The following is a 26,690-nucleotide window of genomic DNA, read 5'->3' as shown; positions in this document are numbered from 1 at the left end:
AGCGATGGTTTTGTGGGAAGTGTTCGCCCACGGTAACAGGATGGTTTTGTCTTTTATCCTTTTTTTTCCATGTGAGTTTGTTCGAGAGCCCACGGATTGTCTGGTTTCACCCCCAGAGGTGTTATTGGGCATTTGATGCCCACATGTCGTGATAAGCATCTGTAGGACCCATGGATCTTGAAAGGTAAGTTGATCATCATAGCAGAGGACTTCAGTGTAGTTTAGTGTAGACCAGGCCGGGAGCAGGAAGAGGCGGAGCAAGGGCAGGGCCTTTGGGTGGAGCACCCACCCGGAAAGAAGAAAGTCGACACCCATGTCTGGGGTGGCAAGAATGGGTCGGGAAAGGCTGAAACTGACCCATACCGATGGAGACTCTGGGAAGGCAACAGGAGTCCAGACTGGAGACGACTGAGCCTGGAAGAGACAAGCCCCGGGGAGAGATGGGTGCTGAAGGCACCCCTTGCTGTGGTATCCTGGTTTCCCCAGATTTTTGTTCCCACACTGATGCCATCCCCGGAGAGAGAGCCCTGTCTGGCAGGAGGGGAACTCAGCATGCAGGTTTCTGGAGGTACTAATTAGCTGAGCCAGCCTCCATTTGCCTCGCCCTTGTTCTCCCCTCAGGGCTGGGGAGTGACTGAACCATCAAAGAACCCACAGCCAAGTCACCGGCTGCATCACTGGGGGTGAGCAGCGAATATAAAAACTACAGCGTGGCCAGGAGCCGGAGACAACAACGCCGGATCTCCAGGACGGACAGACAGCAGGACAAGGAATCCTGCCAGATACGCTCCTCTGTGCCTCCCCAACTAAGATGGGCGTCTATAAAGTTCGTGTCGCCACCGGGAACTTCCTGCTAGCCGGGACATTCAGCTCCATCTCCATCACCCTGGTGGGGACCCACGAGGAGAGTGACAAGAAGCCCCTCGACAACTACGGGAAGGACTTCAACCCTGGGGCGGTGAGTACTAGTAGAACGGGGCCAGGCTCTGTGGACAGATCCACCCCGTCGATATGGCGGGGTGTTTGATCATCAATCCCCAGCTTCTGGAGTCATGGGATCATGACGGGAGATGCTCCCTTTTTTGTTAAAAAAAAAAATTCTGTCTCTAGCCCTCGTGGGTGGATAGAAAAGCCTAAAAACATGAACATGGAGAAGGTAAAAGGGTCTGGAGATACCTTACATTTTTCTTAAAGCTCCAGCTCCTGGAATCAAAGGATCATGCTAGGAAGAATTGCAGCTTTAGTTTTACAAAATACGCTTTTAGTCCTCGGTAGTGTGGAGAAAAGCTTCCAAACTTTGCTGTGAAAATTTTCAATGGAAACTTTTTTTTTAAATGCAAAATGAAGATTCCATGTCCCTGAAATGGTTTTTTTTTTGCTAATTTGTGTCAGTTTTACCAAATTGTTTTGGTTAGGAGAGGGGCCCGAAAAAATGTCCCCCCCCAAAACCTTTGCTTTTGTTTTCATTTCAAAACGATGTTTCCTTGAATTTTATTTTTAAGAAAGTCAAAACAAACTTTTTTCATATGCCCCAAATCAAAATGAAACTTTTCGCTTTGGGCACTTCGCCCTTCAATTATTTTTTTCCCCTTCCTGTTTCATTCCCAAAGATTTCAGTTTTTGCTTTCACTCAAAAATGGCATTGTTTGATTTTTGTTCCTCAGAATGCCTCAGACTGAAAAATCCATTATTTACACAGTTGTACTCGGCGGATGGGTCCAGGCAGGGGTAGCCAATTTTTTCTTAAGGTCCAAATTTCTTGGTCAAGGTCTAGTTAAGGTCCAGCCTCCAGAGAAATTAATAATAAAAAACCCCAGTAATGATACAAAGTAAATAAAAAGATTTTCAGGTCCATTCAAAAGCATCTTGGGGGGAGGGATAGCTCAGTGGTTTGAGCATTGGCCTGCTAAACCCAGGGTTGTGAGTTCAATCCTTGAGGGGGCCATTTAGGGATCTGGGGCAAAAATTGGGGATTGGTCCTGCTTTGAGCAGGGGGTTGGACTAGATGACCTCCTGAGGTCCCTTCCAACTCTGATATTCTATGATTCTATGATCTGGTGGTCCAAATTTGGCCTGTGATTGGCTTATTGACTACCCCTGGTCCAGTGGTTAGAGCAGTCGGCTGTCCTGCCACAGCCTTACTGCATGACCTTGAGCAAGTTACTTAGACCTTCTCTGCCTCCGTTTCCCCATCTGTACAATGAAGATAATAGCGTAGCCCTGCCTTAGAAGGTGTGGTGAGGCTAAATAAATTACAGAGTGTGAGATGGTGATGGGTAGCAGATAAGTATTACAGATGTCTCAAAAAAAAACCCCACCTCCAACGCAAGGAAAATGTAAAGCGCCTGGAGTCATGTGAGAATCTCAGCTTTTGTGTGTGTGTGTGTGTGTGTGAGGGGAGCCAGTGCCTAGTCTTCACAGTGGCATAGACTAGCTTGAAAATGTGACTGCTGCTAATGAAACCAGGAATCAAATCAAACAAATTGATTGGAGAGGGGGGCGGAGAAAAGCCACTGGAACGGTCCGAGAGCTGGGAAGAAAGTGAGAGACTGAAAGATCCTGATTTCTTTCACTTCTCAAATGGGAGATAGAGCGGTGACTTGACTTCGGGGTGTCAGGACTTGCACGGGGAGAACATTCCCGGGGACTTAGCAGAGAAAGACACAACAGGCCCCAACAGCTGGAAGTTAAAGCCAGCGAAACACAAGTTAGAAACAAGGCGGAAATTAACATTCTGGGGGAATTAACCACTGCACCAAACTGCCAAGGGACGAGGCAGATTGTCGGCCTCTTGGCAGCGTCAGATCCAGACCAAAGGCTGTCATAGATGCACAGAGTTTAAGAATGGGCGAAGCGGAGGAATTTGATGGGGGGAAACTTCTGTTCTTGTCTTGCAAAGAAATCTGACAATCCAGCAAAGAAGCAGCTCAGGGAATCTCAAACAAGAGTAAGGAAAGGGGATTTTTTACCTCTGGATTTGGCCCTGGGGCGGCTGCTGCTGGGGTCCTGAGTCCGGTTCTGAGGTTCCCCCCCCAGTTCAAGAGGGATGTGGATAAATTGGAGAGAGGTCAGCGAAGAGCCACGAGAATGATCAAGGACCTGGAAAACCTGCCTTCGAGGGAGAGACGCCAGGAGCTTGGCCCGTGTAGCTTCACAAAGAGAAGGGCGAGGGGTGACTTGGTCCCTCGCTGTAAGTACCTCCGTGGGGGAGCAGAAATGTGATCACAGAGGATCCTTCCATCTAGTGGAGACAGGTCTAAGAAAATCCAATATCGGGAAGCTGAAACTGGGCAAATAAGACAGTTTGTTCACAGGGAGTTTAATTTGCCAGAGGAACTTACAGCGAACCAGACAATCTCCGTTGCAAAATGACCAGTGACGGAGTATCCCCCACTGCCCTCAACCGGGGATGAATTCAGTGCCGCTTTCTCAAGAGGTACAGCCCCATGCATAACTGGCTGCCGGTCCATGACCGGGACCACTGCTGCCCCAATGGAATAACCATCATCATGATGAAAAAAACCAAAAACGGGACAGTCAACGAAAGCGGCAAAATATAATTGGATGCAAGGACTTTACATTCCCCACCCGCCCCGGTCCAGGATTCGTGGCTACTGACTGGAGAGGTGCTTTTGCAAGAGGATTAAATACGTCTATGAACAACCAGAACAGCATCCAGCTTTCCACCTGCTGCAATAAACACAGGCGAGGGTTGTTTGCCCTCAGATCCCTGCTCTCCTGCCAGTTCCTAAGCGCCCGGGGCTGAGGGACAAATGGCATTTACGGGCTTGCTCCTTGATGGGGTTTCTTGCTTTCAAGCAGCTGGGACTGGACACTGTGGGAGACAGGATACTGGATTAGATAGGCCCAATCCAGGGCAGCAAGGAGAAGGCAGGATGCCAGGGTAGATGGGCCCATGGGTCTGATCCATTGCAGCAGTTCCAATATCTCTTGGCGGATTCATAGGCTGACTTCTGAAAAACAACCCGTCTCCAGCAGGATAAGAGAGACTGCCCACAGGACCGCATTGTGCTGAGCACTGCCAGGCGCTGCCCAGACCCCCCTGACCGAGATCGGGGCCCCGCCATGCTGGGCGCTGCCCAGAGCCCACTGCACCAACACAGAGTGTGAGTCACTCCCTCAGCTGACAAACTCACAGCGCAAATAAACAAGAGAAATAAGGTGGGGAGGAAAAATGGAGTATTAACTGCGGGTCACACGCCTGGCGTGATGCAGGTACAAATTACAGAACCTGTTTCAAAGACAGGGAAACTGAGTCATTGTAAGAGGCAGGAAATTTGCCAAATGTGACACGGTGAGTCTGTCAGACACAACCCAGGAGTCCGGGCTCCAACTCCCTTCGACCCCCACTCCCCTCCCAGAGCCAGGGATAGAACCCAGGAGTCCTGGTTTCCAGCCACCTGCTTTCTCCCGCAACTTTTAGGTCTGTAAGCGAGTGACCAGAGAGATTGAAGTGTTCTCCGAATGGTTTTTGAATGTTATAATTCTTGACGTCTGATTTGTGTCCATTTCTTCTTTTACGTAGAGACTGTCCAGTTTGACCAGTGTACATGGCAGAGGGGCATTGCTGGCACACATAGAATCATAGAAGATCAGGGTTGGAAGGGACCTCAGGAGGTGTCTAGACCAACCCCCTGCTCAAAGCAGGGCCGATCCCCAATTAAATCATCCTAGCCAGGGCTTTGTCAAGCCTGACCTTAAAAACTTCTAAGGAAGGAGATTCCACCACCTCCCTAGGTAACGCATTCCAGTGTTTCACCACCCTCCTAGTGAAAATTTTTTTCCTAATATCCAACCTAAATCTCCCCCACTGCAATGTGAGACTATTACTCCTTGTCCTGTCCTCTTCTACCACTGAGAATAGTCTAGAACCATCTTCTTTGGAACCCCGTTTCAGGTAGTTGAAAGCAGCTATCAAATCCCCCCTCATTCTTCTCTTCCGCAGACTAAACAATCCCAGTTCCCTCAGCCTCTCCTCATAAGTCATGTGTTCCAGTCCCCTAATCATTTTTGTTGCCCTCCGCTGGACTCTTTCCAATTTTTCCACATCCTTCTTGTAGTGTGGGGCCCAAAACTGGACACAGTACTCCAGATGAGGCCTCACCAATGTCGAATAGAGGGGAACGATCACGTCCCTCGATCTGCCGGCAATGCCCCTACTTATACATCCCAAAATGCCATTGGCCTTCTTGGCAACAAGGGCACACTGCTGACTCATATCCAGCTTCTCATCCACTGTCACCCCTAGGTCCTTCTCTGCAGAACTGCTGCCGAGCCATTTGGTCCCTAGTCTGCAGCTGTGCATGGGATTCTTCCGTCCTAAGTGCAGAACTCTGCACTTGTCCTTGTTGAACCTCATCAGATTTCTTTTGGCCCAATCCTCCAATTTGTCTAGGTCCCTCTGTATCCTATCCCTGCCCTCCAGCGTATCTACCTCTCCTCCCAGTTTAGTGTCATCTGCAAACTTGCTGAGGGTGCAATCCACACCATCCTCCAGATCATTTATGAAGATATTGAACAAAACCGGCCCCAGGACCGACCCTTGGGGCACTCCACTTGATACCGGCTGCCAACTAGACATGGAGCCATTGATCCCTACCCGTTGAGCCCGACAATCTAGCCAACTTTCTACCCACCTTATCGCCCATTCATCCAGCCCATACTTCTTTAACTTGCTGGCAAGAATACTGTGGGAGACGGTGTCAAAAGCTTTGCTAAAGTCAAGGAATAACATGTCCACTGCTTTCCCCTCATCCACAGAGCCAGTTATCTTATCATAGAAGGCAATTAGATTCGTCAGGCATGACTTGCCCTTGGTGAATCCATGCTGACTGTTCCTGATCACTTTCCTCTCCTCTAAATGCTTCAGAATTGATTTCTTGAGGACCTGCTCCATGATTTTTCCAGGGACTGAGGTGAGGCTGACTGGCCTGTAGTTCCCAGGATCCTCCTTCTTCCCTTTTTTAAAGATGGGCACTACATTAGCCTTTTTCCAGTCGTCCGGGACCTCCCCCGATCGCCGTGAGTTTTCAAAGATAATGGCCAATGGCTCTGCAATCACATCCACCAACTCCTTTAGCTCTCTCGGATGCAACGCATCTGGCCCCATGGACTTGTGCTCGTCCAGCTTTTCTAAATAGTCCCGAACCACTTCTTTCTCCACAGAGGGCTGGTCACCTCCTCCCCATGCTGTGATGCCCAGCGCAGCAGTCTGGGAGCTGACCTTGTTCGTGAAGACAGAGGCAAAAAAAGCATTGAGTACATTAGCTTTTTCCACATCCTCTGTCACTCGGTTGCCTCCCTCATTCAGTAAGGGGCCCACACTTCCCTTGACTTTTTTTGCCCGAGAGTCGGGACAATCCTTTGAACACCGGGTGCAAGGCCGAGCAAAATCAATCCAGATGATCCCGTTGTCATTTTATCGTCTAGACACGGGTCTCCACCTCGTCGGTCCCATGTACGTGGCCGGCCTGCGTGGTTTGCCGCGCTGGGGTAGCCGGGTTGGGCCCAGGGTAGGAGCGAGACACGTCAGGGCAGGTGAAGCCTTTCATCGGCCCAGCTTGAGCTGGTGACAGAGAGGCACTCTCGAGCTGACACGGAGCTCGGTTTCGGGTCTCTCTTGCCGACGTCGGCCCCAGGGCCGGATTAACCCTTCGGGGGCCCCGGAGCCCGGACCGGGGCCCCACCCCCGCAGCCTTCCCCCCACTCCTGGGGGGAGGGGCAGAGAACAGTCAGTGAGGGGGCAGGGGGGAAGAGGAGCGAGTGAGGGGAGGAGTGGAGAGGAGCGAGCCGTGGGTGCTGGGGGAGGGGCAGAGAGGAGAGAGGGGGAGGGGCAGAGAGGAGCGAGCCGTGGGTGCTGGGGGAGGGGGAGAGAGAAGCGAGTGGGGGGAGGAGTGGAGAGGAGCGAGCCATGGGTGCTGGGGGAGGGGCAGAGAGGAGGGGGGGAGGGGCAGAGAGGAGCGAGCCGTGGGTGCTGGGGAAGGGGGAGAGAGAAGCGAGTGGGGGGAGGAGTGGAGAGGAGCGAGCCGTGGGTGCTGGGGAAGGGGCAGAGAGGAGAGAGGGGGAGGGGCAGAGAGGAGCGAGCCGTGGGTGCTGGGGAAGGGGCAGAGAGGAGAGAGGGGGAGGGGCAGAGAGGAGCGAGCCGTGGGTGCTGGGGGAGGGGCAGAGAGGAGAGAGGGGGGAGGGGCAGAGAGGAGCGAGCCGTGGGTGCTGGGGGAGGGGGAGAGAGAAGCGAGTGGGGGGAGGAGTGGAGAGGAGCGAGCCGTGGGTGCTGGGGAAGGGGGAGAGAGAAGCGAGTGGGGGGAGGAGTGGAGAGGAGCGAGCCGTGGGTGCTGGGGGAGGGGCAGAGAGGAGGGGGGGAGGGGCAGAGAGGAGAGAGGGGGAGGGGCAGAGAGGAGCGAGCCGTGGGTGCTGGGGGAGGGGCAGGGAGGAGAGAGGGGGGAGGGGCAGAGAGGAGCGAGCCGTGGGTGCTGGGGGAGGGGCAGAGAGGAGCAAGTGGGGGGAGGGGGCAAGCGGGGGGGGAGGGGCAGCGGCCAGCAGCGGGTGGGGGAAGGGTGGAGAGGAGCAAGCGGAGGGCGGGGCCTCAGGGCGGCGCGCAGGCAGAGCGGGGGCGGGGCCTCTGGGCACCGGGGCCCCTTCTGAGCGTGGGTAGTGACAGAGAGGGCTAGCCCGGGCCCCGAGCGCCATCGGGGTGTGTGACCTGGGGGGGCCCGTGATCTCCACTGGAGTCCGTGGATCTGCCGGCGCAGTGAAGCACCCCGGATCTGTTCACCGCCAGCGGCGGATCTGCTCCCCTGGGCGCCTGCGCCAAACGGCCGCCGCTGGGGACGTGGCTGCCAACATTAGCTGACAGCAGGACGTCGGCCTCTGCTTTAACTGAGGCCAAGCTCAGACGCACCCGGCTGCTCTGACCCATTTGTGGCAGCTTCTGAAACGTGGGGGGCACCAACAGAGGGCTCACCAAGGCTTGAAAGGGATTGCGCCCGTCTCCTAGACACTCCTAGGCTCCGCTGAGGTACCTCAAGCTGTAGCTAAACCGGTAAACCTTGGCCTCTACCTCCGGGCGAATGAAAGGCAGGTGCCAAGTAGAACACTAGTTGCAACAGTGACCGGGCTGATCTGTGTTTTCTTGGAGACTTCCACACAATGGGGGCACAGGAGGCCAGCAAGTGTTTTATTTTGGGTGGGGGGGGGTGGAGACGGATGCTGCCAGTTACCCCTGAGTTGCTGGATTAATCCCTGACCCACACCCTCATGCTCTGGCCCCCCTCCCTGCCCCCCGTTGCAGGTGGAGGAGTTCAAGCTGTGCTGCCGGCGCTGGCTGGGGGACATCATCCTGGTGCGGCTACACAAGGAGCCCTACTCCTTCTACCCCAGCGACAACTGGTACTGCAGCTTCGTGGAGGTCGTCTCCCCCCACGGCCAGTGCTACCGCTTCCCCTGCTACCAGTGGATCGAGGGCTACCGCACCCTGGAGCTGCGGGAGGGCAAAGGTAGGGGGCTGCGGGCTGGGGGCAGGGCCTGGGGGCCGACCTGGTGCTGCTTGGGGTCATAGCGAGCTAGCTATCCCCGTACACGACCCCTCTGTCTATCCATCCCCGTACACCACTCTATCCATCCCCGTACACGCCCCTCAGTCTATCCATCCCCGTACACCCCTCTATCCATCCCCATACACACCCCTCTGTGTATCCAACCCCATACACACCCCTCAGTCTATCCATCCCCGTACACCCCCATCCATCTCCATACACGCCCCCTCTGTCTATCCATCCCCATACACTCCCCTCTGTCTATCCATCCCTGTACACTCCCCTCTGTCTATCCATCCCCGTACATCCCTGCCAGGGTTCCCTCCCCACTCTGAACTCTGAGGTACAGATGTGGGTACCCACATGAAAGACCCCCTAAGCTTATTTCCACCAGCTTAGGTTAAAAATTTCCCCAAAGCACAAATCCTTCCTTGTCCTTGGATGGGTACTGCTGCCACCACCAAGTGATTTAGACAAAAGTTTAGGAAAAGGGTCACTTGGAGTCCTTATTCCCCCAGAATATCCCCCCAAGCCCCTTCACCCACTTTCCTGGGGAGGCTTGAGAATAATATACACTGGACACTAGCTAGAACGCGCGTCTATATAGCGGAAATTCGCATATAATCCGGTCGCAGCAATGGATCCCAAATTTAATTACTTTAATTGCAGTTCATTTTAATGCGGTCCCCGCTATAACACAGTTCCCATGTTAACGCGGTACCACACATGGATCCCAAATCCCACATTCTAACCAATTTAGCACAGACCAAGCCCCTTGTTTTTAGGACACTGAAAATTAATCAGGTTCTTAAAAGAAGAATTTTATTTATAAAAAAAAGTAAGAGAATCACATCTGCAAAATCAGGATGGAAGGTAACTTTACAGGGTAAATAAAAAGATTTTAAACACAGAGGATTCCCCTCTGATGCTGTTACAAAACAGGAATGAAATTACCTCTTAGCACAGGGAAAATTCACAAGCTAAAACAAAAGATAATCTAATGCATTTCCTTGACCTTACTTACAATTTTTGAATCTTAGATGAATCATTTCAGGTATGTTTTCAGGAGATGTTTTACCTGCCTGGTCTCTCTCTCCGTCGAGAGGGGGAACAAACAAAGAAAGCACAAACAAAAACCTCCCCGCCAGATTTGAAAGCATCTTTTTTCCTTATTGGTCCCTTTGGTCAGGTGCCAACCAGGTTATTTGAGCTTCTTAACCCCTTACAGGTAAAGATTCAGTACAGCTACCCAGGAGGGATTTTATGCTACCCATATCTGTATGTATATGACAACCCGCCTCTGTCTATCCATCCCTGTACACCCCTCCTATCTAATCTATCTATCTATCTATCCCATAAACACCCCTGTCTCTCTCTCTACCACCTTCTCTCCTCTCGCCCAGGCCAGACAGTTTGCGATGATGCCGATTCCCCTTGGCTGCTGGAGCAGCGGCAGGCCGAGCTCAAGCACCGACGCGAGTGCTATGGGTGAGTGAGACCCAGGTGGGGTTTGGGGGAGCTCTCCGGGGCTCAGACCAGCGCGGGGTCCCGGGGACGGAGGGGTGGTAGGAACCGCAGGACAGGTAGGCCCGGGACTCCGGCTGAGGGTTAGATGGGGCAGCGGCAGGCCAGGGCTAACGTCCCCGGCGGTCTTTCCCTGCCCAGGTGGAAGGAGTACGCCCCCGGCCTGCCCCGGTGCCTGGCGGTGGAGAGCATCATTGAGCTGGACTGCAACACCATGTACTCCTTCACCAAGAGCACCAACTTCCTGCTGCGCAGGGGGAATGCGTGAGTGCGGCTTCCCACGGCCAGACCCGATCCCAGCGCCGAGCCCCTAGGCCTGCCCTTAGAAATTACCCCTAACCCTGAACAGTAACTGCAATCCTGTACAGTAACCCTAAGCCTGTAAACTCCTGCTTGCGGTGAACCACATCAGTGCTGCTGCCCCACAGCCCAGACCCCTTCCCAGGGACTAAGCTAACCCCTGACCCAATATACTAACCTCAACCTTAATCCGAGCTCCCTAACCCCACCCCATACACTGCAGCCTGACCCTAAACCTTCACCCAGGCCCGCACTTGCCTGCTGCAAGTGAGGAACGTCCCGCCCCGTCCAGCTCCGCATCCTTCCCAGGGACGGGCCAGAACCTCCGGCCTGCTCCCCCACGCTTGCCCTGCCCCCCTCCCCGTCCATCTCCGCCCCATTCCCGGGGAGCGGCCTGAACCCCCGGCCAGGCCCCACACACTCCCTCTGCCCCCCAGGCAGATGGAGCTGCGCCTGAAGGGTTTCCTGAGCTGCACCAAACTCCTGGGCAAAGCTGGACGACATCAACAAGGTTTTCTGCTTCAAGAAGACCCCGATCACAGGTGGGTGACCCCCCCCCCCCCCCCGAGCCCCGCTCGCCTGGGCCCTCGGGAGCCCCCACGCACAGAGCAGGATGATTGGGATGGGTGTGATGCAAGCGGCTAGAGACCCCAGTGATGATTGTGCCAGGCACTGGCCAGACCGCCCCCCCCCCGACCTCGATCAGGGACCCCCTAGTGCCAGGCACTGCCCAGACCCCCCCCCGACCGCAATCAGGGACCCCCTTGTGCCAGACCCCTCCAACTGCAATCAGGGACCCCAGTGTGCCGGGCACTGCACAGACCCCCCCCGACTGCGACCAGGGACCCCCTTGTGCCAGGTGCTGCCCAGACCCCCCCCCCGACTGCAATCAGGGACCCCCTAGTGCCAGGTGCTGCCCAGACCGCTCCCCCCCCCGACCGTGATCAGGGACCCCCTTGTGCCAGACCCTTCCAACTGCAATCAGGGACCCCTGAGTGCCGGGCACTGCACAGACCCCCCCCCCGACTGCGACCAGGGTCCCCCTTGTGCCAGGTGCTGCCCAGACCACCCCCCCCCCCCGACCGTGATCAGGGACCCCCTTGTGCCAGACCCCTCCGACTGCAATCAGGGACCCCTGTGTGCCGGGCACTGCACAGACCCCCCCCCGACTGCGACCAGGGTCCCCCTTGTGCCAGGTGCTGCCCAGACCACCCCCCCCCCGACCGTGATCAGGGACCCCCTTGTGCCAGACCCCTCCGACTGCAATCAGGGACCCCTGTGTGCCGGGCACTGCCCAGACCCCCCCCCCCCGACTACGACCAGGGACCCCCTTGTGCCAGGCACTAACCAGACCCCCCTCCCCCGACTGGGGATCCCCATGTGCCAGACGCTGCCCAGACCCCGCCCCCCGACAGCAATCAGGGACCCCCTTGTGCCTGGTGCTGCCCAGACCCCCCCTGAGATCAGACCCCCCTCATGCTGGACCCGTCTCCCCTGAGTCCCGGCCCGGCATGTTAACCCCACGGCTGCCCTGCCCGTGTCCCCCCAGAGTACGTACGGGCGCACTGGAGAGAGGACACGTTCTTCGGGTACCAGTTCCTGAACGGGGTCCACCCAGTGGTGATCCGGCGCTGCACGGAGCTGCCCTGCAACTTCCCCGTCACGCCGGCCATGGTGGCCTCCTCCCTGGGGGAGAGCACCAGCCTGCAGGACGAGCTGGAGGTAAGTGGGGTGCCGGGGACACCCCTGGGGGGACTCGGCCGCAGTCTGGGCTCTCGGCTCCCTCTCCAGCGTCGCTCTGGGCACGAGCAGCCACGGGTCAGAGGTGTCCAGCTAGCCCAACTCCAGAGCCAGGGGCCGCACTCACACTGGCCACTCAGCTCCAGGGGCTAGTCCCAGGGCACTGCTGCAGGGAAGCTTGCAGCGCTGGGGTCTCAGCTTTCCCCCAGCCCCCACACTCCGCTCTGCTCCCCCTGTGCCTTGCAGAAGGGGAACATCTTCCTCGCTGACTATCAAATCCTGGAGGGCATCCCGGCCAACACGATCAACGGCTACCAGCAGTATATCGCCGCCCCCCTCTGCCTGCTGCTCCTACAGCCCTCCGGGGAGCTCATCCCCATAGCCATCCAGGTAACGGTCCCCGGCCCCCCCACACTGCCCGGCGGGACCCCCTCACAGCCCCAACCTCTGCACGGTCCCAGAGCTGGGCCTTGTGTCTAAGAGACCGGCCCAGGGAGAGAACCCAGGAGTCCTGGCTCCCAGCCCCCTGTGTTCTAAGCACTAGACCCCACTCCCCTCCCAGAGCCAGGGAGAGAACCCAGGAGTCCTGGCTCCCAACCCCCTGTGTTCTAAGTACTAGACCCCACTCCCCTCCCAGAGCCAGGGAGAGAACCCAGGAGTCCTGGCTCCCAACCCCCTGTGTTCTAAGTACTAGACCCCACTCCCCTCCCAGAGCTGGGGAGAGAACCCAGGAGTCCTGACTCCCAGCCCCCTGTGTTCTAAGCACTAGACCCCACTCCCCTCCCAGAGCCGGGGAGAGAACCCAGGAGTCCTGGCTCCCAACCCCCTGTGTTCTAAGTACTAGACCCCACTCCCCTCCCAGAGCCAGGGAGAGAACCCAGGAGTCCTGGCTCCCAACCCCCTGTGTTCTAAGTACTAGACCCCACTCCCCTCCCAGAGCCAGGGAGAGAACCCAGGAGTCCTGACTCCCAGCCCCCTGTGTTCTAAGCACTAGACCCCACTCCCCTCCCAGAGCCGGGGAGAGAACCCAGGAGTCCTGGCTCCCAACCCCCTGTGTTCTAAGTACTAGACCCCACTCCCCTCCCAGAGCCAGGGAGAGAACCCAGGAGTCCTGGCTCCCAGCCCCGACCTGCTCTAACCCACCAGCTCCCACTCCCCTCCCAGAGCCAGGGAGAGAACCCAGGAGTCCTGGCTCCCAGCCGCCCCTGCTCTAACCCACCAGCTCCCACTCCCCTCCCAGAGCCAGGGAGAGAACCCAGGAGTCCTGGCTCCCTAATCCCCCCACACTCTTCTGTGTGCCTGCATGTACCCAGTTGTGTAACACCCCAACTCTGTGAGTCTCCTCTTCCTAACACTGGATTTGCTGCACCCTCATGTCCCCGCACCCTGGCAGCCAGCTCCCAGCCCCTGGGCCCTCCGGGGGAAGCAGCAGGATTCACCCACCTGGTTTGTGCCAACCTGCCCCCCCCCGCCCTCCTGTGTCCCTCCCCCCCGCAGCTCAGCCAGTGCCCGGGCCCCGACAGCCCCATCTTCCTGCCCAGCGACTCCGAGTGGGACTGGACCCTGGCCAAGACCTGGGTGCGCTATGCCGAATTCCTGGTGCACGAGGCCGTCAGCCACCTGCTGCTCACCCACCTGATCGACGAGGCCTTCATCCTGGCCACCCTGCGCCAGCTGCCCCTGTGCCACCCACTCTTCAAGGTGAGAGAGAGGGGCTGGGGGCCAGCTGTGCCCAGCTGTGCGGCAGGGAAGAGCCCAGCTGGGGAAGCGTGCCGGAAGGGGCCCTGCCCCCGGCATCCAGCTGTGCCCAGCCGCCCGTGCGTGTGCCCGGCAGGGTGCGTGTGCCCGGTGTGCCAGGCTGGGCATGCCCCACGCCAGCACCTCCCCCACCTCGTGGATGATGGGGGAGAAGGAGCCGCTGCTGGCTTCTCGGTGGGGCCGGGTCTTTGCCCCTCCCCGGATACATGCGGGGATGGGGGTGGGGGGTGGCTGCCTGCTTGCTCTCACCCACCCCTCTGTCTCCTCTCCGCCCTAGCTGCTGCTGCCCCACACCCGCTACGCGCTGCACGTCAACGTCCTGGCCAGGACCCTGCTACTCAGACGCGGAGGGCACATTGACAAGGTGAGAGGATGCCATGGTCAGGGGCATTGGCCCCCACTCCCCTCCCAGAGCTGGGGAGAGAACCTAGAGTCCTGGCCCCCAGCCTCCCTGCTCTAACCCACCAGCCCCCACTCCCCTCCCAGAGCCGGGGAGAGAACCCAGGAGTCCTGGCTCCCAGCCCCCCTGCTCTAACCCACCAGCCCCCACTCCCCTCCCAGAGCCGGGGAGAGAACCCAGGAGTCCTGGCCCTCAGCTCCTCCTGCTCTAACCACTAGTCCCCACTCCCCTCCTAGAGCCACTAACTTGGGAATAAAACGTGCCTGTCGCCCGAGCTACCAGCCTCACCTGGAACGGGCAGGATGAGAACTCAAAGCAACTGCGACAGCCCGGAAAATTGGGCTGAAATCGACAAGCTGAAATTCAATGAAGACAAGAGCAAAGTGCACCACTGAGGAAGGAAAAATCCAGTGCCAACTCCACAATGGGACATAACTGGCAGCCGGGGTGGGGGTGGGGAGTTCGTACTGCTCAAAAAGTTCAGGCAGTTATGGTTCGGAAAAAGGGTAATATCATTCTAGGCTGTATTAACGGGAGCGTCGTGTGTAAAACCCGGGAGGTTATTGTCTGGCCCTGGTGAGACCTCAGCTGGAGAACGGGGGATGTGGCCAAATTGGAGAGAGTCCGGAAAAGCGGAACAAACATGATAAAAGGTTTCGAAACCCTGATCTATGAGGCCAGGTTAAAAAGAACTGGGCACAAGGAGTCCTGAGAGAAGAAGACCAAGAGGGGGACCTGAGCGTCTTCAAATATGTTACAAAGAGGACGGTGATCAATTGTTCTCTGGTCCTGCTGAAGGCAGGACAAGAAGTAATGGGCTTAATCTGCAACACGGGAGATTTAGGTTAGATATTAGGAAAAGCCTTCCCTCTCTAAAGATACTAAACTCTGGAGCAAGCATGGAGGTTGTGGAATCTCCATCATTAGAGGTTTCTAAGAACTGGTTGGACAAACACCGGTCAGGCGTGGTCTAGGTTGACTTGGTCCTGCCTTGGCGCGGTGGGGCTGGACTCGGTGACCTCTCAAGGTCCCTTCCAGCCCCACGATTCTACGGTTCTGTGAAAACACGGGTGTTGGGAGTGATCGGTCATTTCTGGGGTACAACACAGAGCAAAACATCGGCACATTTGTCACGGGGCGTATTGTGCATCGATGTTTTGTGCTGACATAGAACGCGGCGGTGTTTCATTCTAACCTGCCCCTTGGCCCGGTGGCTCGGAGGTTGAAGGCTCTCTCTTTGGTGCCTTCCCAGGGCATGGGCTCGGGGCTCGAGGGGACGAAGGTGCTGATGGCCAAGGGCATGTCCTGCCTGACTTATGCCTCCCTCTGCTTCCCTGATGACATCCAAGAGCGCGGGGTTGACTGCATCCCCAATTACTACTACAGGGATGATGGGCTGAAGATCTGGTCGGCCATTGAGAGGTAAGGAGCAGGAGCAGGGGCAGAGGCTAGCGAGGAAGCATAGATTCATAGAATATCAGAGTTGGAAGGGACCTCAGGAGGTCATCTAGTCCAACCCCCTGCTCAAAGCAGGACCAATCCCCAATTTTGCCCCAGAACCCCCTAAATGGCTCCCTCAAGGATTGAACTCACAATCTTGGGTTTAGCAGGCCAATGCTCAAACCAGTGAGCTATCCCTCCCCCCCAGCAGATGGCATGTGGAAAATTCCCACCAGCCCAGAGTTGCTTGGAAACACGGCTTTCCTACCACGTAAAGAATTCTGAGTTAAGAAAACCCTGCAATTCCCCAAAAGGAACTTTTTCAAACACACGGGCCCCCACACACCGAGCTAGATTGCATGAAAGCTCCTTGAGCCACTCATGAATCACACAGAGAAGAGCACCAGCCAATTCTCCCCAGCCTTGCACACCAGATCTATCCCATCTTGTCCTGCTCAGAAGCCTGCCCAGTTTAAGTTTATTACCTACTCCGCCCCTCGCTCAATGTGGAGAGGACATCCACCAGTCTTTGTACCTGAGCTGAGATTTCCTGAGCACTTCAACCAAACCAAATTGTTTTAGGTAAAATATAAAACAGGTTTATTAACTATAGAAAGATAGATTTTTAGAGGTGAGCGATAGTTACCAAAGAAAATAAAAGGTAAGCACACAGTCTAAATCTCAAACCTTATTACACTAGGCAGCATTTAGATCAAGCAATTTTTCTCATCCCACTGGATGTTACAGTTCTTAATACACAGGCTTCTCCCTGAAGCCTAGGACCAGTCTCCTCAGTCAAAGTTTTCGTCTTCCCAGCATTCTTGTTGCTTTCGGCGTAGGTGAGGGAGGAGAGAGGCCAAGGAACAATGCTGCTGTCTCTTATTTTATACCCTCAGTCCGTGTGCCTAGAAGACACTTGTCCAGACACATCCTGGTGGGCTTTGCTGAGTCACTGGGTTGAGCAATCCCTCTGGTGGGTCTTGTGCAACTGAGTCAGAAAGTGGAACAGTCCCCATTGTGTGGTGCTTGGGAAGCACTCACTGAATTGTAAATCCCTTGATTACAACTCTCCTGCTTATTAATGATCATTCAACATCCTCCTGGGTGGAGGGAAGTTCTTTAACTGTCACTAGCAAATTTACAGCATATTTCAGTAACAACCACCCAGCAAAATCTCATAACTTCATACACACTTCATATACACATTGGGAAAGAGCAACAGGTTTCAGAAGATCGTGACCTTTCATATGATATCTTACAAGGCATGCTTTGTATGAAATATCACAACCACACGTGAATGACACATATGGATTTTACAGGGAGCTATTTTGAGGTACGGTGTATCACAGATTATATTCCTGATACCTGGAGGTTCCCTGGTAACAAGGCGGCGTGGTGCCAACAGGCAGCTTTGGGCACTAAAAAATTAACCCTACCACAATGGAAAAGTCAACCATCAAATATTGATGCCTGGCTTGGTGATCTGGCTGATCACGCAGCTAACGAATCACTGGCAATCAGAGAAAGGGAATGCCTGAAAAATTCAAAGCAATTTCGGCTGACTTTTTAGAAGTCTATGATCAATATAGACACTAAAGATAGATCACATTCCCTCCCCTGCCTTTATCCTAACCCCCTTTACTTACTTTGTGTGGTAGATTGGTTGGCTTTGGAAAATGAATGAAAACTTATAAATACACAAAAATGGAGAGGAAAAGTCAAATGTTTGGGAATTTTTTCCCAAAAGCAAATTCCGGGGAAAGGTCTTGTTGGGGGTGAATGGAAACACTTTGTTTCTGTGAAGTCAGGGCGTTTTGTGTCAATGGCAACTCTTGTTTAACGTTTTAACTTCCACAAGAGCAAGTCCAATTTGAAATGAAAAGTTCAACTCTGCAGTAGACTGTGGATGAGATCCAAGATCACCTGGAGGTCAGGCCAGAGGCTTGGCCACCAGGCCATGCTCCCACACCTAGAAAAGGGCGAAGTGGAAGGGACAGTAGGTGCTGGCAAGGATGCATGGTAGCACTGGGCCCTTTGCAGTCGCTGGCTGAGTGTGGCTGGCGCACTGGGGAGCAATGTGGCCTGCATTGACCCATCAAGCTGACACATCTCTGCTCTCTCCAGCTTCGTCTCCGGCATCGTCAGATACTATTACCCCAGTGATGCCCATGTCCTGGCCGACTGCGAGCTGCAGGCCTGGGCAGACGAGATCTTCAATCAAGGTTTCCTGGGGAACGAGGCATCCGGTAGGGGCCACGGGAACCCAGAGCTCTGCAGCCGCCAGTCACCAGGCTCCATGCGGGGTCATGCGGAGCGTCTCCGGACTGTGTGTCTCAGGAGACTGAACGACTGTCAGCCAGATCCCGGCCGGTGTCAATGGGCGTCTCTCCATTGCAGTCAACGGGGCCAGATCCCGGCCGGTGTCAATGGGCGTCTCTCCATTGCAGTCAACGGGGCCAGATCCCGGCCGGTGTCAATGGGCGTCTCTCCATTGCAGTCAACGGGGCCAGATCCCGGCCGGTGTCAATGGGCGTCTCTCCATTGCAGTCAACGGGGCCAGATCCCGGCCGGTGTCAATGGGCGTCTCTCCATTGCAGTCAACGGGGCCAGATCCCGGCCGGTGTCAATGGGCGTCTCTCCATTGCAGTCAACGGGGACAGATCCCGGCCGGTGTCAATGGGCGTCTCTCCATTGCAGTCAACGGGGCCAGGTCCCGGCCGGTGTCAATGGGCGTCTCTCCATTGCAGTCAACGGGGCCAGATCCCGGCTGGTGTCAATGGGCGTCTCTCCATTGCAGTCAACGGGGCCAGGTCCCGGCTGGTGTCAATGGGCGTCTCTCCATTGCAGTCAACGGGGCCAGGTCCCGGCTGGTGTCAATGGGCGTCTCTCCATTGCAGTCAACGGGGCCAGATCCCGGCTGGTGTCAATGGGCGTCTCTCCATTGCAGTCAACGGGGCCAGATCCCGGCTGGTGTCAATGGGCGTCTCTCCATTGCAGTCAACGGGGCCAGATCCCGGCTGGTGTCAATGGGCGTCTCTCCATTGCAGTCAACGGGGCCAGATCCCGGCTGGTGTCAATGGGCGTCTCTCTATTGCAGTCAACGGGGCCAGATCCCGGCCCGTGTCAATGGGCGTCTCTCTATTGCAGTCAACCGGGACAGATTCCGGCTGGTGTCAATGGGCCTCTCTCCATTGCAGTCAACGGGGCCAGATCCCGGCCGGTGTCAATGGGCGTCTCTCCATTGCAGCCAACGGGGCCAGGTCCCGGCTGGTGTCAATGGGCCTCTCTCCATTGCAGTCAATGGGGCCAGATCCCGGCTGGTGTCAATGGGCGTCTCTCCATTGCAGTCAACGGGGCCAGATCCCGGCCGGTGTCAATGGGCGTCTCTCTATTGCAGCCAACGGGGCCAGGTCCCGGCTGGTGTCAATGGGCCTCTCTCCATTGCAGTCAACGGGGCCAGATCCCGGCTGGTGTCAATGGGCGTCTCTCCATTGCAGTCAACGGGTCCAGGTCCCGGCCGGTGTCAATGGGCGTCTCTCTATTGCAGCCAACGGGGCCAGGTCCCGGCTGGTGTCAATGGGCCTCTCTCCATTGCAGTCAACGGGTCCAGGTCCCGGCCGGTGTCAATGGGCGTCTCTCTATTGCAGCCAACGGGGCCAGGTCCCGGCTGGTGTCAATGGGCCTCTCTCCATTGCAGTCAACGGGGCCAGATCCCGGCCGGTGTCAATGGGCGTCTCTCCATTGCAGCCAACGGGGCCAGGTCCCGGCTGGTGTCAATGGGTGTCTCTCCACTGGCGTCAATGGGGCCAGATCCCGGCTGGTGTCAATGGGCGTCTCTCCATTGCAGTCAATGGGGCCAGATTCCAGCTCATATCAAGTGGCCCTGCAGGGGACAGGGAGCAAGATCTCTGACCCCATAGGGACAGGGTGGTCTGGGTCATGGCAGTGGGACGGGGCCGTGGGGTGACTGGAAATGGCCCCGCCATGGGAAAGGGCAGGGTGGGGACCTGATGCGTGGCTGAGCTGAGGCCTGGAGCAGGGGAGCATCTCACCGGGGCAGGCTCCGGCTGAGGGAGGCATCAAACCCAGGCTCTAGGGGTCCCAGTGCCGAGGCCGCGGAGCAGGGCAGGGCCAGGTCAGTGATACCCGTTCTCCGTCTCGCAGGCTTCCCCTCGTCCCTGCAGAGCATCCCTGAGCTCATCAAGTACCTGACCATGTGGATCTACTGCTGCTCGGCCCGGCACGCCGCCCTCAATAACGGGCAGGTAGGGAGAGGCCAGCCGGGGCGCTCGGAGCCCCATTTCCTGCCCCCCCACAGGGCCCTGGGGTCCAGCCACCGACACCCCCACCCTGCCCCCCACACAGGGCCCTGGGGTCTGGCTACGGACACCCCCACCCTGCCCCCCAAGGGGCCCTGGGGTCCAGCCACCAACATCCCCGCACCCCACATGGGGCTCTGGGATCCCGCCACCAACATCCCCACCCTGCACCGCACCCCACTGACACCTCAATCCCCAGGACCCTGCTCTAGCAGCCAATCCCCCAACCAGAACCCAACCCCAATGAGACCCCGGACACCTCGGGACCCTCCCCCACCACCACGCTCAGCACCCCCGACCCCCGCCTTGACTTTCCTACCCGTTGCCCATGGGTGAGACTGTGACCAACCCCCGGGTGCCCTGGTCTCTTGGCTGAGCCAGACCTTCCCTGTGCTGGTGCCCCCTGGGCGGGGTGAGGAGGGGATCCCTGGCTTGGCTTGGGGAGGTTCCTGGCTGAGCTGGGGGGTCCCCGGCTGCTCTGACTGCGGGGGTCTCTCTGGGCTGCAGTATGACCTTGGCGCTTGGATGCCCAACTTCCCGGCCACCATGAGGAACCCCCCACCCCAGGCCAAGGGCACCACCTCGCTGGAGAGCTACCTGGACACCATCCCGGAGGTCAACAGCACCAGCCTCGCTATCCAAATCCTCTGGGTCCTCTGCTGCGAGCCAGGGGACTCGGTGAGGACACGGGTGCCAGGGGGCGCTGTGGGGCAGGGAGAGGGGTGGGGGTTCAGCAGGGGGCGCTTTCCCCTGGCTGGCAGGGCTGGCCCCAGGGTGTTGCTAGGGGGTGCTGTGGGGCAGGGAGTGGGGCGGGGGGCTCAGCAGGGGGGGTGCTCTCCCCCGGCAGGCAGGGCTGGCCCCAGGGCGGTGCTAGGGGGTGCTGTGGGGCAGGGAGTGGGGCGGGGGGCTCAGCGGGGGGGGCGCTTTCCCCTGGCAGGCAGGGCTGGCCCCAGGGCATTGCTAGGGGGCGCTGTGGGGCAGGGAGCGGGGCGGTGGGCTCAGCAGGGGGCGCTCTCCCCCGGCAGGCAGGGCTGGCCCCAGGGTGACGCTAGGGGGCGCTAGGCAGCGGGTGTCTGTTGAATGACCCGTTCCACTGAGTTCTCCGTCCCCTCCCTTGTGGTAGCAGTAAAGGACCCGCTGACATTTCACACGAGCCGGGGGGTGAACCAGGGTGTCCTGGCCCAGTTGCACACTGGGGGACACCCACAAATGCCCCCCTGTTGTTTCAACCGGCCGCAGGATTCTCCTTCCCTCCCTGGCCTGAACTCTTCCCAGTGTTGCTACACAGCTGGTAAACACCTGCCCTGTGCTCTCGGCCCAGGGCCTGAGGGATCCTTGTGTCACCAGCCGCCCCGCCCCAGAGGTGGCCGCATCTCAGCGCCGGGCGAGGGGTCCCTGGGTCACCGGCCGCCCCACCCCAGAGGTGGCCGCGTCTCAGCACCGGGCGAGGGGTCCCTGGGTCACAACCAGCCGCCCCGCCCCAGAGGTGGCCGTGTCTCGGCACCGGGCGAGGGGTCCCTGGGTCACAACCAGCCGCCCCGCCCCAGAGGTGGCCGCATCTCAGCGCCGGGCGAGGGGTCCCTGGGTCACAACCAGCCGCCCCGCCCCAGAGGTGGCCGTGTCTCGGCACCGGGCAAGGGGTCCCTTCCGGGCTGTCCCTCACTGCTCTCCCGTTCCCTTGCAGAGATCCCTGGGCACGTACCCCGACGAGCACTTCACCGCGGAGGAGCCCAAGCAGCTGATCGCAGCCTTCCAGGGGCGCCTGGCCCAGATTTCCCAGGAGATCCAAGAGAGGAACAAGTCCCTGCCCATCCCCTACTGCTACCTGGATCCCCACCAAATCGAGAACAGCACGTCCATCTGAGCCCGGCCGGAGAGCCCCAGGGACGGGCCCCATGTGGCCGCTGGCACCGCTGTCCCTGCGATCCTGTCCCGGGAGCAATAAACCACAGCCTGGTTCCACTCTGAATGGCTGATTCTGTCTAGTGGGGTACTGCGCGGGGGGCTGGCAGCCAGGACTCCTGGGTTCTCTCCCCGGCTCTGGGCAGGGTGAGGGTGGTTAGAGCAGGGGGGGCTGGCAGCCAGGACTCCTGGGTTGTCTCCCTGGCTCTGGGAGGGGAGTGGGGGCTGGTGGGTTAGAGCAGGGTGTGTGGGGAGCCAGGACTCCTGGCTTCTATTGTCCATAGGCAATAGGCATAAGTCTCCTGTGCTCACTGTGCCTCAGTTTACCCCTCATCAAAAGGAGAGGATGTTCCCAAGCTCCACCACAGGGGGAACTAAGATTAGCCTGGGGCAGGGCCAGGTTCTGACCTGGGTCAGACTCGGGGTCAGCCCCGAGTGGCAAGAATGACTCCCCCCAGGGAAGGACACGCCTTGAAATCTCTAGCCTGACCCTTTATTTACATGGTCACATACAGTCGTTAACGACCCCAGTCGTGAGGTGTCTAGTTCATCTCCTCCGCCCACCCCGACACGTTATAAATATAGATATAGTTCCCTGCCCTTCCCCCGCCACCCTGGCCGCTTCCCTCCCCCCAAGATACACCCAAAAGTCGTTGCAAAAAAAAAAGTACAATTTGTACACGAGTCTATGAAAAATGATAGACAACCAGATCCCCAGACCGGGTGGCCGGCTCCTCCCTCAAAGCTGTGAGCCTCCTGGGCCTTTAAAACACGGCCGATCACAGGCCACCCCTTTAAGAAAAATTTTTTTTGATCTGCAGACAAATATTTACCAAGCACATTGAGTGTCATCAGAAATGCAGGGTAGAAAAAGATGGCCATTCACAGGCCACCCCTTTAAGAGATGGATGATTACATGCCACCCCTTTAAGAAATTTTTTTTTCATCTGCAGACAAATATTTACCAAGCACATTGAGTGTCATCAGAAATGCAGGGTAGAGAAAGATGGCCATTCACAGGTCACCCTTTTAAGAGATAGACAGTCACAGCCCCCCCTCCGGAAAGTTTTTTTTGTCTGCAGACAAATATCTTCCAAGTAAATCGAACCACCATGAAAAAACGCAGCATAGACAAAAGTGGCCACCCCTTTAAGGAAAAACAAATCTACAGATTAAAAAATGACCATCTCTTTAAGAAATATGTTCCCCCCCCGCCCCCTCCCCGCCACAGACACATCCCGACCAGGTGCATGGGGCACCTCATTCCCACTGCACCGAAATATTGATCGAGTACAGTGACCCCTTGGCCTCCACCTCTGGGTGGGTTTTACGGGAGGGGAGTTTCGTGTTGGGTTGGGGGGGGCGGTGTTTGTTTGCAGATCACTATTGACCAAGTCTGTCGAGCAATGACAAAAACCCATGTGGCAGAACCTAGCCAATCAGCCTCAAGCCTTTATGACTATATTTTTTGTCCACAGACAAATATTAACCAAGTGCACCCGGGCTGGCATTGCGATAATTTTCCAGACAGGTCACTGGATCCTTGGACCGCAAGGTCGGGCATATTACGATTATTTTTGGCCCAGTTTTTCACAGGCAACTGTAGCTGACTGATGATCTGGGTGGGTTAGGCCCCCGCCAAGAGGAAACCTGATCACGAGGCGAGGGCATTTCCAACCATTTCATAACAACTGTGGGGGGCAGCTATTTCACTCATTCAACCAACAAACCGCGGGGAGAAAAGTCATCCCGGCTAAAGATTCGGCACGGCCGAGAACGCCAAAGACTTAGAATCATAGAATCATAGAATATCAGGGTTGGAAGGGACCTCAGGAAGCGTCTAGTCCAACCCCCTGCTCAAAGCAGGACCAACCCCAACTAAATCATCCCAGCCAGCAAGCCTGACCTTAAAAACTTCTAAGGAAGGAGATTCTACCACCTCCCTAGGTAACGCATTCCAGTGTTTCACCACCCTCCTAGTGAAAAAGTTTTTCCTAATATCCAACCTAAACCTCCCCCACTGCAACTTGAGACCATTACCCCTTGTCCTGTCATCTGCTATCACGGAGAATAATGTAGATCCATCCTCTTTGGAACCCCCTCTCAGGTAGTTGAAAGCAGCTATCAAATCCCCCCTCATTCTTCTCTTCCGCAGACTAAACAATCCCAGTTCCCTCAGCCTCTCCTCATAACTCATGTGTTCCAGTCCCCTAATCATTTTTGTTGCCCTCCGCTGGACTCTTTCCAATTTTTCCACATCCTTCTTGTAGTGTGGGGCCCAAAACTGGACACAGTACTCCAGATGAGGCCTCACCAATGTTGAATAGAGGGGAACGATCACGTCCCTCGATCTGCTGGCAATGCCCCTACGTATACATCCCAAAATGCCATTGGCCTTCTTGGCAACAAGGGCACACTGCTGACTCATCTCCAGCTTCTCGTCCACTGTCACCCCTAGGTCCTTCTCTGCAGAGCTGCTGCCGAGCCATTCGGTCCCTAGTCTGTAGCGGTGCATGGGATTCTTCCGTCCTAAGGGCAGGACTCTGCACTTGTCCTTATTGAATCTCATCCGATTTCTTTTGGCCCAATCCTCCAATTTGTCTAGGGCCCTCTGTATCCTATCCCTACCCTCCAGGGTATCTACTATTCCAAGCCATTCCAGGCAAAAACCAAGTGGGGGGGGGGCACGGAGCCACATTCGTTCAGCCCCCCACGGCTGGAGGCAGGAACCAATTGCAGGACCTCCAGCCCCACAAAGCAGCTGTTGGCAGGGAGTGAGCAGAACATTGTTCCCATCACTCCTCCAAGAGGGAGCTAATCCCCCAGCACCCAGATTCATATATATATATTAGAAAACAAACCTTGAAGGCCCTCTTTACCCATCCCAAAGAAGCAAAAAACGAGCAAAAAAATATTTGTTCATAGCTTCCAAGGCCAGCCAGGACATTTTGCTCAGGTAGTTTGACCTTCTGGAGACCACAGGCCAAAGACCTGCCCCAAAATAATCCCTTTTTGTGCTAGAGAAGCTCTTTAAAAACAAAAAAACACACCCCATCTTGACTGAAATCTTGCCCAGGATGGAGTATTCACCCCACGCCACTCGGTAACTTGTCCCAACAGATTGTGCCCTTTAAAGTCACGCCGCCACCTTTAAGAGCAATGGGATAGTAAGGACCTGGGAATTACCATGAAGGAGAAGCTGGCTAGGAGTCAGCAGCGTGGCCTTGTTGCCAAGAAGGCCAACAGCCTATTGGGCTGTGTGAGTAGGAGCATGGCCAGCAGATCAAGGGACGTGATTATTCCCCTCTACTCATCACTGGTGAGGCCACAGCTGGAGCATTGCGTCCAGTTTTGGGGCCCCCACTACAGAAGGGATGTGGATAAATTGGAGAGAGTCCAGCGGAGGGCAACGAAAATGATCAAGGGTTGGGGCACATGATTTACGAGGAGAGGCTGAGGGAACTGGGGTTGTTTAGTCTCCTGAAGAGAAGAATGAGGGGGGATTTGATCGCAGCCTTCAATTGCCTGAAGGGGGGTCCCAAAGAGGTTGGAGCTCGGCTGTTCTCAGAGGTGGCAGATGACAGAACGAGGAGCAATGATCTCACGTTGCCGTGGGGGAGGTTTAGGTTGGATATTAGGAAACACTATTTCACGAGGAGGGTGGTTCCCCAGGGAGGTGGTGGAATCTCCTTCCTTAGAGGTTTTTAAGGCCCGGCTTGACCCCTGGCTGGGATGATTTAGTTGGGGTTGGTCCTGCTTTGAGCAGGGGGTTGGACTAGATACCCCCTGAGGTCCCTTCCAACCCTGATCTTCCATGATTCTATGATGATGGGGGGGGGTCCTGACTGCCATCTAGCGGCCAGCTGTGTGTACTGCATGTGCGTAGATTTTTTTTTTTTTCCTTTTTTTAACCCCTGAAACGCCAGGTGGGTAAAGAAAAGTCCAGTTGGGGGTCGGCCCACATCCCCCAGGACAGCCGCTCTGCCGTGACCCCCCCCACATTCCTCTTGGGCACCGTTCGCGTGGTGCATGAGGAGACAATCCTGGGTGGGTCCGATGGGCATGTCCGGGGGCAAGGTCTGTGGTTTTAACCCCCCGCGGGAGAAAGAGCGCAGCCCAGACCTCGGCCGGTGACGGAAACGCAATCCGCGAGGAGACGGTAGATTTCATTGTTACCAGGTGGATCCAGCCCTGGCCCCCGACGGATTCACTCCCAGCCCACTTGAGTCAATCGCCTTCTCCCATCCTGAAGATGTGGAAAAGCCCCCTTGTCCCATTCCCTGCACCCCTGAGCCAGCCAGTCCCTGCTCTGGGGCCGGATGGGAGCTGGCGCCCCCTAGAGGGGACAAGCCCCGTGCCCCATTCCCACCCCCCAATGTCCCAGTCCTGGCCCTTGGTCCGGATGGGAGCTGGTGCCCCCTAGAGGGGAAAGGGCCTGTGTCCCATTCCCTGCCCCCTGAGCCGGGCAGTCTTGGCTCTGAGGCCAGACGGGAGCCAATGCCCTCTAGAGGGGAAAGGCCCCGTGCCACATTCCCATCCACCCCATGCCCCAGTCCCCACCCTGGGCCAGATGGGAGCTGGCACCCCCTAGAGGAGAAAAGCCCCGTGCCCCATTCCCCCTCCCCCCCCATGCTCCAGTCCCTGCCCCCTGGAGTCATATGAGAGCCCATATACTACAGTGCTGGACAGGGAAGCCTCGTGCATACAGCCAGCATGGCCGTGGGCGGGAACTGAACCCAGGACCTCCAGCCCCAC

General features: G+C 56.7%; 1 protein-coding gene across 1 annotated transcript; it reads left to right on the top strand.

Moving 5' to 3' along the window:
* The first annotated feature begins 811 nt into the window (after positions 1-811).
* Positions 812-21,979, top strand: LOC144258207 (hydroperoxide isomerase ALOXE3-like). Its single transcript, XM_077806613.1, is given in 15 exon segments — positions 812-958; positions 8,309-8,513; positions 9,956-10,040; positions 10,218-10,340; positions 10,814-10,847; positions 10,849-10,918; positions 11,926-12,098; positions 12,363-12,506; positions 13,614-13,817; positions 14,152-14,238; positions 15,527-15,696; positions 17,839-17,960; positions 19,879-19,979; positions 20,541-20,711; positions 21,718-21,979. Coding segments are annotated over 15 exon segments (2,016 nt in total). The 3' UTR covers positions 21,898-21,979.
* Positions 21,980-26,690: the final 4,711 nt, after the last annotated feature.

The sequence above is a fragment of the Eretmochelys imbricata genome, chromosome 28, assembly GCF_965152235.1.
Source record: "Eretmochelys imbricata isolate rEreImb1 chromosome 28, rEreImb1.hap1, whole genome shotgun sequence".
Taxonomy (NCBI): Eukaryota; Metazoa; Chordata; order Testudines; family Cheloniidae; genus Eretmochelys; species Eretmochelys imbricata.
This window is presented reverse-complemented; position numbering and strand designations above follow the sequence as displayed.